General features: G+C 42.7%; 1 protein-coding gene across 13 annotated transcripts in view; it reads left to right on the forward strand.

Annotated features, from left to right (window-relative positions):
• The first annotated feature begins 6,719 nt into the window (after positions 1 to 6,719).
• dlg1b (discs large MAGUK scaffold protein 1b) overlaps positions 6,720 to 21,606 on the forward strand; it is a 200,969-nt gene continuing 186,082 nt past the window's right edge. For 3 of the 13 annotated variants that reach the window (XM_028592314.1, XM_028592316.1, XM_028592319.1), the window contains exons 1-2: positions 6,722 to 7,716; positions 12,161 to 12,292. In XM_028592314.1, coding sequence (XP_028448115.1) covers positions 7,698 to 7,716; positions 12,161 to 12,292 — 151 coding nt within the window. In that variant the 5' untranslated portion in view covers positions 6,722 to 7,697. Of the gene's footprint in view, positions 7,717 to 12,160; positions 12,293 to 21,606 lie in introns of all 13 variants that reach the window. The other 10 variants (XM_028592311.1, XM_028592313.1, XM_028592318.1 and 7 more) reach the window with 8 other exon arrangements.

The following is a 21,606-nucleotide window of genomic DNA, read 5'->3' on the forward strand; positions in this document are numbered from 1 at the left end:
CATGATTCCATATGTGTTCATTCATAGTTTTGATGCCTTCAGTGAGAATCTACAATGTAAATAGTCATGAAAATAAAAAGGAAACACATTGAATGAGAAGGTGTGTCCAAACTTTTGGCCTGTACTGTGTATATACATATATATATATATATATATATATATATATATATATATACATACTCAGCAAAAAATAACATCCTGTCACTTTAAACTGCTTTTATATTCTAAGCAAACTTAACATATGCAAATATTTGTATGAACATTAAAATATTTAACAACTAAGACATAAACTTAACAATTTTCACAGTAGGGACATTGCAATGTATTGCAACCTGGTCACTTCTGCTGTCCTCATGCCTCCTTGCATCATGCCTAATGCACGTTCACGCAGATTAGCAGGAACCCTGGACATCTTTCTTTTGGTGTTTTTCAGAGTCAGTAGAAAGGTCTCTTTACTTTCCTCATTTTCTTTTAACTGTGGCCTTAATTGCACACCGCCTGCAAGCTGTTACTTTCTTTTCAACCGTTCAACCTGTGCATGTTCATTAATCGTTTGTGGTTCATTGAACAAGCATGGTAAAACATGGTTTAAACCCTTTATAATGAAGATCCCTAAAGTTATTTGGATTTTTACAAAGGTATCTTTTAAAATACACTGTCCTGAAAAAGGGGCTTTTCTTTTTTTTGCTGAGTTTATATATTATAAATTTTAAAAAATTGGTGACCCTAAGTGAGCCTCCAGACCTGCTGCAGCTCAGATGCTGCGTGTCAAACGCGGAGAGCAGGATTTATTTCTCCGTCCATCTGCATCACCACCTGCAGCGCGTGTGGACTCGGCCCCAGCGCTGCTGTCCGACGCCGTGATGTGATTACTGCTCATGTCATGTCAGTTTTCATCCCGAGCTGGACAACATGCTCATAATTAATCTTGGCGTAAATCTGGACTTTGGCAGCCTGAGAGCCTGTCACACACATACACACACACACACACACACACACACACACACACACACACACACACACACACACACATATACATACAGCATGTTTTCAGACACTCGTCATAAGCATAATGCGGCCAGTCTGGCTCTTACTTACATCACACAACATCACATTTACTGAAAACATTAAATAATAGGGGTGGGTTTAGGGATGCACCGAATCCAGATTTTTGGGGTTTGGCCGAATCCTGAATCCACTGGTTGAGATTGTGCTGACTCCTCCTCCCATCCTCAGTCCATGAACCCAGTAAACACATGAATGAAGTAAACAGGGACTGTCCTTCCTTTGCTGTACCTGAAGTTGCTGCATTCTGGCTGCTGTCTGGAGATTCCTTCGTGCACAACTCGTATTCTTCCAGATGTTTCAGACCAGATGTTGTAACGGCGGCCATGTTGTGTATAGTTTAGGGTCCTCGCCACCACCAGACCAATCAGCATTGAACAGATTGAACATGTAGCTGGACTTGAATGGCCTTCTTTTGACTGAAAGTTCTGCCAAACAACAACTTTTTCTGCTCACCATGTCCACTTTCTCACAGCCTACTGCTAACCAGATCCATGTCCACTTTCTCACAGCCTACTGCTCACCAGATCCATGTCCACTTTCTCACAGCCTACTGATCACCAGATCCATGTCCACTTTCTCACAGCCTACTGCTAACCAGGTCCATGTCCACTTTCTCACAGCCTACTGCTCACCAGATCCATGTCCACTTTCTCACAGCTTACTGCTCACCAGATCCATGTCCACTTTCTCACAGCCTACTGCTCACCAGATCCATGTCCACTTTCTCACAGCCTACTGCATTGAACGCTCCACCTACGTAAACACCTTCCCGTAATCAATGGCGCTGTCATTACAGCCCAATATTCGGTCAAATCCGAAGTGCATCCCTAATGAAAACATAAAAAAAAAGTTTTCACTCAAATTTAATTAACAAAGAGATAAAAAGACCACACAAAGTCACAAAATATACCACAAAGAGACACAAAATATCTGCAAAGAGACATTAAAAAAGACCAAAAAAGACCTTTTCGCAGTCGTAGGTTTGTCGTAATATCACTTAGTTTAGAGCGAAACTGCTCAGTGAACATCTCTTGTCTCGCACAATATACATCACACACATGTAACGTTACACACACACACACACACACACACACACACACACACACACACACACACACACACACACACACACACACACACACACACTTTACTATCTTTGTGGGGACCCATCATTGACATAATGCATTCCCTAGCCCCTTACCCTAACCTTAACCATCACAACTAAATGCCTAACCTTAACCCTTACCCTAACCTTAACCATCACAACTAAATGCCTAACCTTAACCCTTACCCTAACCATAACCATAACCATAACCATCACAACTAAATACCTAACCTTAACCCTTACCCTAACCTTAACCATCACAACTAAATACCTAACCTTAACCCTTACCCTAACCTTAACCATCACAACTAAATGCCTAACCTTAACCCTTACCCTAACCATAACCATCACAACTAAATGCCTAACCTTAACCCTTACCCTAACCTTAACCATCACAACTAAATAGCTAACCTTAACCCTTACCCTAACCTTAACCATCACAACTAAATGCCTAACCTTAACCCTTACCCTAACCTTAACCATCACAACTAAATACCTAACCTTAACCCTTACCCTAACCTTAACCATCACAACTAAATACCTAACCTTAACCCTTACCCTAACCTTAACCATCACAACTAAATGCCTAACCTTAACCCTTACCCTAACCCTAACCATAACCTAATTCTAACCCTAATCCTAAAACCAAGTCTTAACCCTCAAACAGCCCTTTAACCTTGTGGGGTCCAGCATTTTGGTCCCCACAAGGCTGTGCAGACCCCACAAGTATACTGTATTCTCCGTTTTTTGGACCCCACAAATACAGTAAAACAGGTACAAGCACACACACACACACAAGCACACACACACACACACACACACACACACACAGTGTAAACATTCCACTGCAAATAGCCAAACATATTTCTGTAAACACAGATTGTTATCTGACAATATGAGTCCAGTGTCAATCGGCATCTCTGTGTTTCTGTGAGTCGTTTTGGCTTCGTTGGGCGATTATTAATGCAAGTTTTGACAACATATCTGGGGGATAATGTCAGTAAACGTATCCCGTGGGACTGCAGCAGCCGTATCGGGTTGATCGGGGTCCTGTGTGAATAGGTCTTAGGTCTTATCTTGAGTATGGCGTGAGAGCAGAGCAGACCTCTCCTTCTCTTCTTTAACACGACCACGAGCCCGAGGTCATTCATTAAACATGACCGTCTAAAAATAAAGGCCTCCTCCTTTCACCGGAGCTCTCTCTCTCTCTCTCTTTAATCTGGGCCAGAGCTTTCGAGTGGTTTGCATCAGCACACCAGAGACAAAGAGAGACAAAAGAGAGGAGGCTTCACACAGCGAGGAAGAGGAGGAGCACGCTGTTTCATCTTCATCGGGACCAAAGGATGGAGATGTGCTGACCTCTGACCTTTCTCAGAAGAAAAGCCATAACCACTTTGAACTCACACATGTACCGACTTTACAGTCTAACACCCCCCTTCCCACACCCCTGGACTTTCTTCTACTCACCTACTTTGCTTTATTTAATATCTAATACTATTGATAATATTGATAATATTAAATGCAATTCCATTACTGTGCAATATTAGCCTGACCAGCCTGCCACACATCCAGACGTTGAGGTCTGGGAACTCACCATTGACCTAGCTCCATCTGAAGGGCGGGATAAACGGTTGTCTTTTTAAATTCCCTCTGCACCAATAGGATAGCTCTACAACCAATCAGAGCAACGAAGAAGGTAGCGGAGCCAGTTGGTAGATTAAACTTTAAACTCCGAACACATCTTCCCTTTTTTAAGAATGACTTCAGTGCCGTTCTTTGTTCTTTTTTCTCAAAGAAAAGCTGAACTCCGAGTCTTCCAGAAGACCTCTGTTCACCAGCAGCAGCAGCAGCAGCCATAAGCCCCGCCCACTGACTCAATACACGATGTGATTGGCCGGACCAGAGTTCGGTTTTTTCCAGCTCGCAAGCCAATTGAGAGTGCCTAGACTGACCCTGGCTGCAGATTACATTTGCTGCCTCTAGGGGGCGTCTAGATTTCTAGGCTAGTGCAATATCTGTATACTGTGCAATATCTGTATACTGTGCAATATCATTACTTCCTCTTCATCACCCTGGAGTCTCTCTCTTCCTCTTCATCACCCTGGAGTTACCTTCTCTCTCTCTCCTCCTCTTCATCACCCTGGAGTCTCTCTCTTCCTCTTCATCACCCTGGAGTTACCTTCTCTCTCTCTCTCTCTCTCTCTCTTCCTCTTCATTACCCTGGAGTTTCTCTCTTCCTCTTCATCACCCTGGAGTTACCTTCTCTCTCTCTTCCTCTTCTTCACCCTGGAGTCTCTCTCTTCCTCTTCATCACCCTGGAGTTACCTTCTCTCTCTCTTCCTCTTCATCACCCTGGAGTCTCTCTCTTTCTCTTATTCACCCTGGAGTCTCTCTCTTCCTCTTCATCACCCTGGAGTTACCTTCTCTCTCTCTTCCTCTTCATCACCCTGGAGTCTCTCTCTTCCTCTTCTTCACCCTGGAGTCTCTCTCTTACTCTTCTTCACCCTGGAGTTACCTTCTCTCTCTCTTCCTCTTCATCACCCTGGAGTGTCTCTTTTCCTCTTCATCACCCTGGAGTCTCTCTCTTCCTCTTCACCCTGGAGTCTCTCTCTTCCTCTTCTTCACCCTGGAGTCTCTCTCTTCCTCTTCATCACCCTGGAGTTACCTTCTCTCTCTCTTCCTCTTCATCACCCTGGAGTCTCTCTCTTCCTCTTCTTCACCCTGGAGTCTCTCTCTTCCTCTTCATCACCCTGGAGTTACCTTCTCTCTCTCTTCCTCTTCATCACCCTGGAGTCTCTCTCTTCCTCTTCTTCACCCTGGAGTCTCTCTCTTCCTCTTCATCACCCTGGAGTTACCTTCTCTCTCTCTTCCTCTTCATCACCCTGGAGTCTCTCTCTTCCTCTTCTTCACCCTAGAGTTGCTCTACCTTCTCTCTCTTCCTCTTCATCACCCTGGAGTTTCTCCACCTTTTCTCTCTTCCTCTTCATCACCCTGGAGTTTCTCTCTTCCTCTTCATCACCCTGGAGTCTCTCTCTTCCTCTTCATCACCCTGGAGTTTCTCTCTTCCTCTTCATCACCCTGGAGTTTCTCCACCTTCTCGCTCTTCCTCTTCATCACCCTGGAGTTTCTCCACCTTCTCTCTCTCTCTTCCTCTTCTTCACCCTGGAGTCTCTCTCTTCCTCTTCATCACCCTGGAGTTACCTTATCTCGCTCTTCCTCTTCATCACCCTGGAGTCTCTCTCTTCCTCTTCATCATCCTGGAGTCTCTCTCTTCCTCTTCATCATCCTGGAGTTTCTCCACCTTTTCGCTCTCCCTCTTCATCACACTGGAGTTTCTCCACCTTCTCTCTCTTCCTCTTCATCACCCTGGAGTCTCTCTCTTCCTCTTCATCACCCTGGAGTTTCTCTCTTCCTCTTCATCACCCTGGAGTTTCTCCACCTTCTCGCTCTTCCTCTTCATCACCCTGGAGTTTCTCCACCTTCTCTCTCTCCCTTCCTCTTCTTCACCCTGGAGTCTCTCTCTTCCTCTTCATCACCCTGGAGTTACCTTCTCTCTCTCTTCCTCTTCATCACCCTGGAGTCTCTCTCTTCCTCTTCATCATCCTGGAGTCTCTCTCTTCCTCTTCATCATCCTGGAGTTTCTCCACCTTTTCGCTCTCCCTCTTCATCACACTGGAGTTTCTCCACCTTCTCTCTCTCTTCCTCTTCATCACCCTGGAGTCTCTCTCTTCCTCTTCATCCATCTTTTTCCTTTCTATTTGACCTCATATAGCCTGATCTGTTTCTTCTCTTCCTGCCCTCATTCATCGTCTTTCTTCTTTTACATCTCATATTTCATTTTTCTGCATCTCTTCATCCATCGTTTACCTCTTCTCCTTTTCTTCCATTTCTTCATTTTCACCTCCTCGTCCTCCCTTCTTCCTCTACCTCTCCTCTTCCCCTCATTCTTTTAACTTTCATCCTAGAGGTTTTTTTCCCCTCTTCATCCATCTTTCACCTTCAGTTTCTCCTCCTGATTTAATCCCATTGTCTTTATCTTTCTCCTCCTCTTCCTCCCTCTACCTCTCCTCTTCATCTTCAGTCTTCTTTCACATCTCTTCGTTTCATCTTTCATCCTCTCATCTTGGAGTTGTTCTACCTTCTCCTCATCCTCTTCATCCATTGTTTACCTTCTTCACATTTTCTTCAATTTTCTCCTCATTTAATCTAATATTTTATGGTCATTTTTCTCCTCCTCCTCCTCCCTTGCTTGTCTTCTTTCACATCTCACATCTCTTCTTTCCCTCTTTCATCCTCTCTATCTGGAAGTCTTCATCTGTTGTTTTTACCTCTTCCTATTTTTCTTCTATTTCTCCTAAATCAGATATAATCTCATCTATAATCTTCCCCTTTCCTCTCCTCTCTCTCTCTTTCCCCAGGCTTCCACCTTCCCTTTCTCTTTCTGTAATCCCAAACTTTTCACTCTTCCTTTCCTCCTTTCCTCCTTTCACCCTGACCCTCCTATTCTCCCTCGGTCCCTTGTAGGTGAGCTGCATGATTGGGCGGCAGGTTGCAGAAGGGGTAGGCTTTTAGGAAATCACATGGTTCACATTTGCAGCTCTGTGTGAGACGCCATTTTGGAGGAAAGTTTGGAATTTGTAGCCTAGAACCTGGGGAGGAGGAGGAGGAGGAGGGAGGTAGAAGAGAAAGAAAAGAGAGCAGGATTAAAGAGGAAGTAGAAGGAAAAGAGAGGAGGGATTTACGCTCAGAGAAGTTTGACACGAATGCAGCCTGCGCTGGGAATAATACACATAGGCTATAAAGTGTGAGTGCCAGTGCGGGATAAATCAGTCTGTGCTTGGCACGGTTTGAGTTTAGGTGTGCCACCACCACCACCACCATGCAGGCTGGACTTTGAAGTTTTTTTTTTGTTAATATAGCCTATCTGGAATACGCATCACAGCTTCCACAGAAGCAGCATTGCATGCACCGCCTGGCACTCCGCCGGCACGGAAACGGAGTGTATTTCACATGGAGTTTGGCACACGGAAGGTCCCAGTTGGAGAAAGCTAGATTTTCCACTTTTTTTTTAAACAGCCACCAGTGTGTCTCCACCCGCGGTCAGCCTGCGCGGTGCACGCCGGGGCAGGGAGCCTCTCTGGCGGGGAAGTACAGCACTGAGAGTCGGTAACGCACCGGAGCTTTTTTTTTGTGTGTGCGTCTTCTCTGGACCCTACTCGCTTTCTGTGATATTACTTTTAACCGGGGCTCCTGTCTGTTGTTGTGTAAGTTCTCCCGGGGGATTCGGCGTTGTTATTGCCGGTGGACGTGTCAGTTTCCCCTGACAGTCAACCGTTACTTAACGTTAGTTTGTCGGAGGGGAACTTCGGTGTCTTCGTGGAGATATTTTCTTCGGACTTGGAGCGGTGACAGCGGCTTCAACTGGCGGAATAATCGATACTAGACTGTAGTCCTGTGTGTGAGGAGTGTATGTGGCTAACACAGAAGTAGCTCCAAACCGAGCCGAGCCGAGCCAGACGCTACCATGCCAGTCAGAAAGAAAGGTAAGCCGCTCTCACTTATACGTATTAACTAGCATTAGCTAGCACGGCTAACCTAACCGCTGCCTGCTGGGAGAAACTCCAACCACAGCTTCGTATAAAGAAACACAACACTTAAAGAAACACGGATATAACTCGACATAAACGCAGCATACACGGGTTATTTCGGCCTTACTGGGCCGTGCCGTGCCGGGCAGGTAAAGTGAGTTTAAGTAGGTGCTAGCCGGTTAGCCGCTGTTGCTAACCAAGTTATATATGGGGCACCTTGTCTGGAGACCAGCCCAACTATAAATAAACTCTAATATTAATAAAATATTTACAACCACAGTCTTCTTGAAGAAGTTTTCACTATGAAATAAAATTTCTAAAAATATTATTGGATGCTTACGATATTAATTATCTTCTATACTTTTACGTTTCTACTTTTAAAAAATCCTTAATTGTGTCAATAGTGAGTTAAAAGCAGGCTAATTATACTTTTCACTGGGACACAGCTGAGGTGTGTGTGTGTGTGTGTGTGTGTGTGTGTGTGTGTGTGTGTGTGTGTGTGTGTGTGTTTTGGATGTGTTGGTGTGTGTCTGTCTGTTGGTGTGTGTGTTTACATTTGATTTAGTGTCTCTTGTTTGTCTAAATACTATTTAATACTAATAATCTGATGTGTCATAACTTTCTGATTAATTAAACTTCAGTCAATTATTAATTCATTTCTAAAAATCTATTTTCTACTTGTAAAGACTAGATAATAAGATGTTTACCGTACAGGTTTTAACAGGGTCAAACATTTAACTGACAGAAATCAGCATGCAACAAAAGTATCACCGTGTTGAAAGCGTAATAAAGTATTAAGAAAAGTGTTGGAGTGCAAAAAAAGGGTCAAAATAAGGGCCAAAAGTTCGCATGACCTTCTTTAAAATGTGGCCTATATCAGATTCCAGTGTGTGCTCAAAAGACCAATAACGATGACATCAGACGCAGCCCGCTGTTGCACTAAAGTTAGGGAGGTTATGGAGGAAGTCAGCATTTTCACTTTTATTTCAAAATGTTTGTGTAATGGCAGCCGTGACATTAATGAGCTAGGTGCTGAGGAGGAGAAGAATGAAGAGAGAGAGAGAGCCAAATTGGATTTTAATGTTACTGTCTGTGTCTAGGGCTAACTCCCGCTGGTGCATAATTTACCTTTTTTCACGGCAGACATGTTGACATGTCATAGTAGGAAAAGCACAGGTGTGTTCAAAACCATTAATGATGGCTGCATTCCACTTAGGAGAGACCCTGGTATTAAACCATTACTGATGGCTGCATTCCACTTAGGAGAGACCCTGGTATTAAACCATTACTGATGGCTGCATTCCACGTAGGAGAGACCCTGGTATTAAACCATTAATGATGGCTGCATTCCACTTAGGAGAGACCCTGGTATTAAACCATTACTGATGGCTGCATTCCACTTAGGAGAGACCCTGGTATTAAACCATTACTGATGGCTGCATTCCACTTAGGTGAGGTCCTGGTATTGTTCATGCTGACTCACTGAAATATCTTACTGGGACACTTGATGGAACTGAGCCATCGTTAAGGTGATCAGTCTCAGCTGTGCTTTTCCTACTATGACAAGTCAACATGTCTGCCGTGAAAAAGGTCCATAGTGACAAATGTCGATGTAGATTGACGTAAAAGTCGCGTCTAATCCACCTTGGTTGTTCACACTGTGGTTGCATTGAAAATAATCAGACCTGGGTCTGATTTAGGACCACATATGGAAGTGGTCTAAAGATCTGGGCAAGATTTGAGTGTTCACACTACTTCTGAAGAAGTCTGACCTGCTCACTTGACCACCCCCCCCAACAAAAATCAGATTTGGGCCACTTTTACCTGCAGTCTGAACGTAGCCTAACAGAAATCAGCATGCAACTTAAAAATACTCCATTACAAGTATATAAAAGTAGGCCTGGGCGATGTAGAGAAAATCAAATATCGTGATATTTTTGACCAAATACCTCAATATCAATATTGCAGTGTTGACTATTGGTGCTTTCCCAAAATATTTACGCACTTAGATTTTAGATCAATAATCACCAGTAATGTGGATATAATGATTTTGTGGGTAAAGGCAAATAATAGAACAGTTACAACAGTCTGGTAAGGTCAGTGTAACGTTTATCAGTTCAATTTTCTAAGCACAAACGGAAATTTGGAAAAACAGAAAAATGGGTTCAAATATCAAATTTTTCCTTTTTTATTCCACCATGACAAATTAAAAAATTGGATCTTTTAACCTGTTTTTCATGCAATTTTCTGTTTTTATTCAGAGGATCAGAAATTTAGAAAATTACAAAATTGCGTCTGGGCTCCAATTATTCAATACTGCCATGGTATTCTCTTCCTCTACTTTGTGGAATATGCAGGTCATTAACTTCATATGGACCAAAAAATAAATAAAAACTGATAGACTTTGGGGTCAGAGGTGCAACTGATGGTTTCGAGTGCGGGGGGCGTAGCTAGGCGGAACAAGGAAATGAGAGAATACCATGGTGGCAGTATTGAATAATTGGAGCCCAGACGCAATTTTGTAATTTTCTAAATTTCTGATCCTCTGAATAAAAACAGAAAATTGGAAAAAACAATTTAAAGATCCAATTTTTTATTTGTTATGGTGGAAAAAATGAGAAATTGGATATTTGAACCCATTTTTCTGTTTTTCCAAATGTCCGTTTGTGCTTAGAAAATTGAACTGATAAGCGTTACACGGACCTGGTAAGTTAAGAAAATAATAATTTGACTGTAATGCAGCCTTTAAAACCAGGAAAAGACTTATGTCATAAGACGATATCCAAAATCAAAGACAAGATCTAGTCTCATATCACAATATATCGATATAATATCGATATTTTGCCCAGCTCTATATAAAAGTACCGAAGTCCACATGTCACTGCAGTTAAAGTACAGAAGGATTATTCAGCAAAATAATGTCCTCCTTCCTAAACCCCCGGCTTTCCTCCAGTTAAGTCCACAAGTTATTTCCGTTACGGTCCTTGATTCAAGAAGATTATTTAAACTAGAGAGATCAGTTTGCTTCCTTTTGGACAAGTGCATTTACCTTTTCATTTGTCCGTGCACAAAAAGTCACTTGTCCAGGTGAAGATTTATCATTTTATACATTTTTTTTTGTTGTTGTTGTGTTTTGCGTTTCCTTTTTATTTTCATGACTATTTACATTGTAGATTCTCAGTGAAGGCATCAAAACTATGAATGAACACATATGGAATTATGTACTTAACAAAAAAGTGTGAAATAACTGAAAACATGTCTTATATTTTAGATTCTTCAAAGTAGCCACCCTTTGCTTTTTTTTATTAATAAGGGAAATAATTCCACTAAATAACCCTGACAAAGCACACCTGTGGAGGTAAAACCATTTCAGGTGACTACCTCATGAATAGGGTTGGGTACCGAAACTCGGTGCCAATAGGGAACCGGTGCCGACGTAAACGGTAGTAACGAGACCGAATAAGAACGAAAGTTTCGGTGCCTGACTTTACACTACACCTGACAGCATGTAACGTTAGCCTACCTTTTAGCTAGCAGCTGGATTAATCACGGTTAAAATGCTGACAGCTAACGTTAAACAGTGTAAAGTGTGACTGTATTTCACTGTGGAGGACTTCAACAGCGGGATGTCGCAATTCATAGACATACAGTATGTTTATATGGTCGGAATTAAACAACACAGATTCACTTAAAACAGGTAGCCTCGTGGTGCATTCACAGTAATTGTAAAATACCCTTTTCCCATCTGGGGTTCAACAGCAATTTACTGGTGAAATAAGTTATTGTTATAGTTATTACATTATTATTAAATCTTTAATTTTGACCATGGCCTTAGCAATAAACAAGTCACTGACTGTTGTTTACTACACTTGTTTTTTTTTTTTTTTTTTTTTTGAAGAATCTAAAATATAAGACATGTTTTCAGTTATTTCACACTTTTTACATTCGTACATTCGTGAGAATCTACAAAGTAAATAGTCATGAAAATAAAAACGCATTGAATGAGAAGGTGTGTCCAAACTTTTGGCCTGTACTGTATGTGACCGGAAGACGTTTGGTGTCTTGTAATCCCATGTGGGATGGGCCAAAACTAACTAACTTAATCTGACACAAAAACTCTCTTGGCATTTGCTCAGCCTTTCGCGATGCTATTGCAGAGATTGATATCACGATGAAGGATAAATAAGAGATAAATTGTGCAGCCCTGGTCCAAAGCAGCTGTTCATTCAGACCAGTGAGACAGAGCTGGAAGCTGCACTCTGCTGCTGTCGTGTCTCGGATCAGTTTTCATTTCTCGCTGAGGCCCAGAGTGAACCGCTAGCAGTGACTGCTCTGCTGCTTTTTAGCTCTGCTGTATCCCTGACTAACCTCTGCTTCCTCCCTCCCTCCCTCCCTCCAGATGCACAGCGAGCGCTGCTGCTGCTGGAGGAGTACCGGGCCAAGCTGCACCACGCCGAGGACCGGCAGCTCCGACACTCCATCCAGAGGGTCATCGACATCTTCCAGAGCAACCTCTTCCAGGCTCTCATAGGTACGATCGCTGATTTATCAAAGGCTCACCCTCACACATGCTGGGAAAAACCCTCCCGCTCTGGCATGCAGCTTTCAAGCCATGAAAAGTTCTTTTTTTAGGTCCTTAGTTGATGATGACATTGATTTCACAAGGCCAGAAAATAAAGTGTAATGTAATGAAGTTAAGATCAGAAAAAAGATTGTTGTTTGGGTTAAAACACCGGCCCGCTTAAGTAGTTCTCTGGGTGAAAGTCTTGTGTTTTCTCCTTAACTTCTTCCAGGACATGAACACCTGTTTCCTGGGTGAAAGTCTTGTGTTTTCTCCTTAACTTCTTCCAGGACATGAACACCTGTTTCCTGGGTGAAAGTCTTGTGTTTTCTCCTTAACTTCTTCAGGACATGAACACCTGTTTCCTGGGTGAAAGTCTTGTGTTTTCTCCTTAACTTCTTCCAGGACATGAACACCTGTTTCCTGGGTGAAAGTCTTGTGTTTTCTCCTTAACTTCTTCCAGGACATGAACACCTGTTTCCTGGGTGAAAGTCTTGTGTTTTCTCCTTAACTTCTTCCAGGACATGAACACCTGTTTCCTGGGTGAAAGTCTTGTGTTTTCTCCTTAACTTCTTCAGGACATGAACACCTGTTTCCTGGGTGAAAGTCTTGTGTTTTCTCCTTAACTTCTTCCAGGACATGAACACCTGTTTCCTGGGTGAAAGTCTTGTGTTTTCTCCTTAACTTCTTCCAGGACATGAACACCTGTTTCCTGGGTGAAAGTCTTGTGTTTTCTCCTTAACTTCTTCCAGGACATGAACTCTGCTCCCCCTCTTTAAAGCCATGTGAAAACATGGAACACATAACAATTACAGGACTTTACTTTTTCGTAGCTGTACAGATTGTACGAATGCTTAATGAGAAGAGGCTGGTTTTATATGATGCAGCCGTGCATTTTGCAGGCTGACATTTCTTCATTTGTGAATAGTTTAAAGGTGGTTTGTGTTCTGAGACTGTGTCTGATTGTGCACATTGCCACAGACAGGCTATAGATTACAGTGAAGTGCAGACAGTTATTCTGGAAAGATCAGGTTTTGACACCCGTATGGATGCTTCTGTTTTCTCCCAATTCCATGCAGAATTCGGGTGGAGTCAGGTTCATTGCCAAGTAGGTTTTCACATAAGTGGAATTTTCCCCTCGGTATTTGGTACGTAACAGCCACAATAGACATAATATACGAGGGGGGAGAAACAAGTGCTGCAAGAGTCATAGACATAAAATATAGAATCACAATGAAAAATAAGTAAACTACAAGACAATCGGAGAGCACAGACCTCTGTCAAGCCATTCCCTATGTGCCATGTTACAATACTGAACAATAATTAGTGTATCCACCCTGGGATTTGGATCCAGTCCAAAACTTATTTCTTTCTCGGTCTATGCTACACCTTTACTAGCCTGGTCCTACTAGACTCTGGTCACTTAGCCTGGTCCTACTAGACTCTGGTACACTAGCCTTGGACTACCAGACTCTGGTACACTAGCCTGGTCCTACCAGACTCTGGTCCATTTAGCCTGGTCCTACCAGACTCTGGTACACTAGCCTGGTCCTACCAGACTCTGGTCACTTAGCCTGGTCCTACCAGACTCTGGTACACTAGCCTGGTCCTACCAGACTCTGGTCCATTTAGCCTGGTCCTACCAGACTCTGGTACACTAGCCTGGTCTTACCAGACTCTGGTCCATTTAGCCTGGTCCTACCAGACTCTGGTCACTTAGCCTGGTCCTACTAGACTCTGGTACACTAGCCTTGGACTACCAGACTCTGGTCCATTTATCCTGGTCCTACCAGACTCTGGTACACTAGCCTGGTCCTACCAGACTCTGGTCACTTAGCCTGGTCGTACTAGACTCTGGTACACTAGCCTTGGACTACCAGACTCTGGTCCATTTATCCTGGTCCTACCAGACTCTGGTACACTAGCCTGGTCCTACCAGACTCTGGTACACTAGCCTGGTCCTACTAGACTCTGGTACACTAGCCTTGGACTACCACACTCTGGTCCATTTAGCCTGGTCCTACCAGACTCTGGTACACTAGCCTGGTCCTACCAGACTCTGGTACACTAGCCTGGTCCTACCAGACTCTGGTCCATTTAGCCTGGTCCTACCAGACTCTGGTACACTAGCCTGGTCCTACCAGACTCTGGTCCATTTAGCCTGGTCCTACCAGACTCTGGTACACTAGCCTGGTCCTACCAGACTCTGGTCCATTTCATTTGTACCGAGAGTCTGGCCCCTCTCCATTTACAAGTGTTAACTTCCTACTCTACTCTGTTGAAGTTTAAAACTATTGGATCCGCCCAGAGCCACTCTGGATCTGCCAGAACCAATCACTAACGTTTGGTCGTGACATATGTCATGCGCATGTGCAATAAGAAGGGACACAACTATCGGCTAATATTTAGCATTAGCATCACTTGCCTTAGCCAACTCCTTCAGTCAAACTGTTCCCGAACCCCCGTGGGGGAGGAGGTCCACAACATCATGGCCCCCAACACAACTCAGCAAAGATGGCTCTTGCTCGGGCTTTAACTTCTGGATATTCGGCAGCGTTGCCACAAAGGACCGTATGGCTTCGCTCGCATCTTTCTCGCGCACGACCTCAACGCCATCGTTCTCAGCCACTCCCTCTGTTCACTGATTGGACCGGTAAATATTTGGCCGGAGAAAACCCGCAAATATACCGCAAACCCAGGCGGAGCCAGGTTAAGACAGCCAGACTACACAACTAACAAACACACACACACACAAAGTCAGTCAAAGTGAAGTCCATTTCATCCATAAAAATGGAAATTACAGTGCTCCTAACCGCCCAATACAATAAATACAATATAATACAATACAGAATTTATAAAAATGTATGTTTCAAGTGCTTGTTGTGCTGTCTGATAGTCTGAGGTGTAAAAGAGAGAGCATACTGCTTAGTTCGAGTCCCAGGAGGCCTTAGCCTACCACTACGTTCCATAACTCTGCCTGTCAAATTAGCATGAAGAGGGTGACCAGGGTCCCTCGTTATTTTCTGTGTTATTTTTGTCAGACGGTCATCATATACTTGATCCACTCTCCTACCATTTTTCCAGCCCTTTTAGTCACTCTATCAATCCCGGCCGTCTCGGTTATTCCAGCATTCCCACCCCAACCCACCACACAGTAGCTCCCTCACCACACCCTCCCTGGTGGAGATAAATCTGTTGTTGTGTGAATGAAAAAAAGCTGCACACTGTTTGGAAATAGAGGATGAACACGTGCAAAATATCAGCTGAATGTGCAGTTGTTTAAAGTATGAAGAAGAATAATGTGCAGTGTGCACAAATAATAACCAAATATTTGAAAAGATTTTGCACTCAGCATGGCTCTATGTATATATTTCTTATTATTTGTATTTATATTTTTCCATCTGTATTTATATCTTTTCCATTCCAAGTACTTACTTTTTCAATATTATTTATATTATGGTCACACTAAAATATAATTTATATTATGGTTAATTACTTTCGCTGTTATGTTATTACATATTTTTCAATCTAATTTCACGTCAATTACTTACATTACAGTATTTTTTTTTTATGGCCACCTTACTTTACTGAAATACTTTTTATATAATGCCACTTTACATTCATTCAGTGTTTTTTTTTTTTTTTTTTTTTTTTTTTTTTGCACATTGTCTGGTTGTTTGGTTGGTTTGTTTTTATTCTGGAAAAACTGCTGCTGTAATAAGTGAATTTCCCGATTGTGGGATAAATAAAGTATTATCTAATCTAAATGTAACACACTGAGTCAGTGTAGTGTCCATGGAAGCTTTGACTCTTGTATTGATTTATCTTTACACCTTTTAACCCTTGGGTTGTCTTCCCGTTGACCATAAACTTTTGGCGCTTTTTTAACGTTTTTTTTAATTTTTTAATTCCTGATCAATAAACCTTATTTACATGACATTATACCAAAGTTTTAAGTTAAAAAAAGCAGAAATTATGAATTATTTTGACTATTAGTAAAGACCAGAGGATGTTGAGTGGATCACAGACAAAATTTTGTCGGGACACCATTTAAACATTTTTGTAAATGCTATGAAATTGAATAAAACACCCAAAATTGAATGTAAATGATAATTATTTTTTTTTTAAATATTGTATGGGTTGTATACAAACATCCATGTTATTTTTGGGCAATTTCGTTGTAAGAAACCCATATTTCTGATATTAAAACCTTTTGAAAACGGGTCAAATTTGACCCTAGGAAAACATAAGGGTTATAGTGGGGGTAAACCACTGATTTAATGACTTATCAGACGTCCCATATAACCTGATAAAGTGTTAACGGCTCCTGCCGACCTCTCCGACCTCGTCGTGTTTGTAGATCTGCAGGAAAGAGTGTGCCGCCATGGCTGCAGCCGTGCTGGTGTTTGTTTTGAGCCATCGCAGCGGGGCGAGAGGTCATAAAGCGTGTCGGTGTGACTGTCCGGGGGCTGGGAGTTAGAGCACACATACAACACAAACAGCAGCAGTGTGTGTTAATGGTAAACGGAAGGAATCGGCTGAAAAAACAGCAGAGGACAGGATGGTGGAGAGGTTGTTGAAGGTGTGTGTGTGTGTGTGTCGGACTCTGATGCTGACATTTAAAATGTTAAAGGTCCCATGACATGCTGCCTTTTCAATACTTTTATATAGACCTTAGTGGTCCCCTAATACTGTATCTGAAGTCTCTTTTATATAGACCTTAGTGGTCCCCTAATACTGTATCTGTAGTCTCTTTTATATAGACCTTAGTGGTCCCCTAATACTGTATCTGAAGTCTCTTTTATATAGACCTTAGTGGTCCCCTAATACTGTATCTGAAGTCTCTTTTATATAGACCTTAGTGGTCCCCTAATACTGTATCTGAAGTCTCTTTTATATAGACCTTAGTGGTCCCCTAATACTGTATCTGAAGTCTCTTTTATATAGACCTTAGTGGTCCCCTAATACTGTATCTGAAGTCTCCTTTATATAGACCTTAGTGGTCCTCTAATACTGTATCTGAAGTCTCTTTTATATAGACCTTAGTGGTCCGGATTTGTTGTGGAACGGCTGCGGCCATCACTGACAGCTGAAGTCACGAGGACCCACGAGATCTCGCGAATTCTCTTAGAATAGAACCACAATAGCAAACAACAGTTTGTTTCCATCCAGAGGAGTAGAGGGGAAACTACTCTGTGCTGTGTTTTCAAGGTGTAGTGCAGGGACATTGCGACTTCCCAAGACACAAGTCATTGTAACAATATTTGGAGTTTCTTTTGTTTTTAAAGTTTCTAATTTTTTAATTTCCACCTCTTGAGAACCTTATTTGGGAAGATTTTAGGGTATAGAATGCAAGGCATTTATTGACTGACAAGTGTTACACACACACACGCGCGCACACACAAGGAAAGACCCACACACGCGCACACACAGACCCACACATGCACACACAAACACGCACACACAGACCCACACATGCACACACAAACACGCACACACAGACACACTCGTGCACACAAACGCGCGCACACATGCACCGACATGCACACATATATACACGCACACACACACACACACACACACACACTTTAACTTCTTGACCAATGTGAAAGAAATGATCATTCTTAAATTGTGTAGTTTGTCTGAAAGCTCCAGCATCAATACAGGTTATACAAGAGGTGGAAATTACAAAATTAAAACTTAAAATAGACAATAGAAACTCCAAATACTGTTACAATGACTTGAGTGTCTTGGGAGGTCACGGGAGGAGAGAGGAACCGAGGAAATGTGTTTTAGAGAAATGAGCTGTTTGGGGGGCGGAGTTAGCAACTCCTTCAGCTGCACAGCTTCCAGGAAAGCTGCTCTCTGTATCCTCGCCTATAGCGTGTGTGTGTGTGTGTGTGTGTGTGTGTGTGTGTGTGTGTGTGTGTGTGTGTGTGTGTGTGTGTGTGTGTGTGTGTGTGTGTGTGTGTGTGTGTGTGTGTGTGTGTGTGTGTGTGTGTGCGTGTGTGTGTGTGCGTGCGTGTGTGTTGGCAGCATCGTGTTGTTGCGCCTCGATGCCAGCTAACGGGAACCAGAGGACACTGAGACGCTGCTGCGGGGTTAACGGACGCCGAGCAGCAGGAATGTGGTCCGATCTGTTTGAGTTTCCCAGGACTGAATGACTGACTGACTCGGATGCTGACATTTAAACCAAGCCAAGTGTTTATGCAAAAGATGCCCTGTGCAAACAAAAGTACTCCCTGCATGTGTTATGTAATATAATCACTTAACGTGTCTCGTGTCATAAGGGAAAGCTAATGCAAAAGAAACTAGCGTCACTGATGAAATATTTATGGAGCTGAATGTACGAAAACAAGCCTTCATATCATAGGAGACCCCGCGTAAAAATATCGATACGGATCATCTCTAAGATGTGCTTTCATTTTGAAATTCCCACTTTATATTTATGCTTTCTTGTTAAAAAGAAAAAAGAAGAATTTAATTAAATTAGCCCCTTACATCATGTACCCTCCACCATACCTTGGGATTGGCATGGGGTACTTTCCATAAGATCATCTCTCAATGCAAATCAAAACAGCTATTAGGCTATCTGAAATAAAACTATGCCAATCTCTAGGTATTTCAGTTAGCCTAATATCTAGTTTAATTTGCATTGAGAGCTGATTTTATGGAAAGTACCCCATGCCAATCTGTAGGTATGGTGAAGGGTAGGCTATGTGATGATGTGGGGGGGCTATTTTAATACTAAAGGCCAAGGGAACTTCATCAGGATGCATAGTATCCTGGATCCATGAAATAACTGGCTTTTAAAAATAAAAGTCTGCCTGCCTCTATGGGAATTTAACATAGGGGTGTACTGAGTTATGCCCCCTGTATTTTAAGGAAGAACATTTATTTATTTACGATACATTATTCATTCACAAAGAATATTGGTGTCCTTAAAGGTTGGATTTTTAACAAATTTTTTAAATTAAGGCATTAAGATCTATTCCTCTTTTTAGTCAACTTTAGCATGGGTTTCTATACTTATGAGCACCACTGTATTTACTTAAAAGCTGCAAAGGTGAGTCGATTGTGTCAACTATTAAACTAATCTCCAACTATTTCTATTGAGTTAAAACTTGTGTGATGTCAGCGTGTTAAATGTGAATATTTTCTAGGTTCTTCTAGGGATGCACCGAATCCAGATTTTTGGGTAGGTAGGAGTTTGAAAGGGCAGACTCCCCCCACCACCAGGCTACAGGGTCTGGTCCTGAACGATAGACTAGCAGAGCAGGTGTGACATGTTTACTAGCGATCACGTGCAGTGAATGATTAATATGCTTTTACGTCCGTTTTGGTGAGTCCAGAGGGACAATATTGCATTTTAAAAGTAGCCTACATTTACGATAGCTAGCTAACGGTAGACTACAGAGAGAGCGTAATATGAATTAAAGCTGCGAGCAGCGATGGACGGGCCCTCGTGCCTCTAAGCGCGTCAGGATTATCGGCGGATGGCGCTCCTTGCGACCGTGCATTTGCGAGGCACTTAGACGCCGCAAACCGTCACCAATGAAAAGTTAACTCCCCGCCGAGTTCAACGATACCTCACACAAGACTCTACGTCATACGGTTCATTAGCTGTGAAAGGGGGCGTGGCTAACGCATAGGGGGCGGGTCCAACCATCACAAATTAAAAATGAAGCCTCTGCTGAGATGAATGATACCTCACACAAGACTCTACCTTAAATGGGTCAGCATGTAAAGGGGGCGTGGCTTAAACATAGGGGGCCAAACCATCACCAATAAAGAAGGAACTCTGCTGAGTTCAATGACACCTCACACAAGACTCTACCTTAAACGGTTCAAATGTTATGAAAGGGGGCGTGGCCTGAGTAAGTGGGCGTGGCCATATCGGGGGCGGCTCAGTATCACATGTAGACCACACATTCTGAGTTTCATGCAAATCGGATAATGTTTGTCATATAAGGCAGATTTCCTGTTGCCAGCCGGGGGCGCTATGACCAAAAGTCAATTTTGGCCTGTAGGTGTCCTCAGGCCTGGAACCTTGTCAATTGTGAGAAATTTCGGGCAGATACGACAACGTACACTCAAGTTACAACAACATCCTTGTTCATCGCTAAACACTCAAAATGGCCGCCACGCCACGCACACGCCGTCTGACGAAAAGTTTTTCTTTTAATAACTTTTCATCGTTAAGGTGTTGGGATGGTACAGACCAAGTTTGAAGTCCATCGGATCAAATCTCTAGGAGGAGTTTGTTAAAGTATAGCACCTTGACTTTTAGGCCTACTTCCTGTTGCCACTAGGGGGCGCTATGACTTTAAGTAAATATCGGCGTTTATTTGTCCTCAGGGTCGGACTCTTATGAATCCTGAAAAGTTTCGAGGTAATCGGACAACGTACACTCGAGTTACACCCACTTCCTGTTTTCGCGGCGAACGCACAAAATGGCCGCCCGCCACGGCCACGCCCTATGACGAAAAGTTTTTCTTTTAACAACTTTTCATCTTTAACGTCTTAAGATGGCACAGACCGAGTCTGAAGTTGATCGGATGAAATCTCTAGGAGGAGTTCGTTAAAGTACGACATGTGGAAATGGCCAAAATCGCACTAATTTCGAACATTTAATTCAAAATGGCGGACTTCCTGTTGTGTTTAGGGTATGGCTCTAATGAAGTTTTTTGTACATCTTGACATGTTACATATGTGTACCAAGTTTCGTGAGTCTACGTTAAACGCACTGCAGGGGCTCAATTTTCTTAACTTTCGGCTAGCGAGCCATTTTTGTGCGCCTATTCCCGAAACCCTTAAAATACTTAAATTTTCACCAGACTTGATGCGACCGCCAAATTTGGTGAGTTTTTGAATATATTGAGCCCCTCAAAAAGCCAATTCATTTGACGGGAAAATAATAATAGAAAGAAACAATAATTCCTTCAGTTTCAATAGAGCCTTCGGCGCTCGGGCCCTAAATATATGAACATGAAAATGAGCAATGACATGGGACCTTTAAATCTCCACTCAGATTTACCTCAGTCTAATATCAGCAGACTCTCTGGTTCAGGAGGGAAAGTGTCCTTCAGTGTCTGCAAACATCCAGTTCCTCATCATCCTCCTCCTCTCTGCATCTTCATCACTTATAGATGAGTGGAGATCATCAGTGTGAACTCTGTGGCCTGCTTTCTTCTCCTCTTCATCCTCCTCCGGTTTGCTCTGCGGCATGAGGCCGGTGAAGAGTCTGAGATCTTGTCGAGTCATTGTTATATTAAAGTCCTACT

The sequence above is a fragment of the Perca flavescens genome, chromosome 12, assembly GCF_004354835.1.
Source record: "Perca flavescens isolate YP-PL-M2 chromosome 12, PFLA_1.0, whole genome shotgun sequence".
Classification (NCBI taxonomy): domain Eukaryota; kingdom Metazoa; phylum Chordata; class Actinopteri; order Perciformes; family Percidae; genus Perca; species Perca flavescens.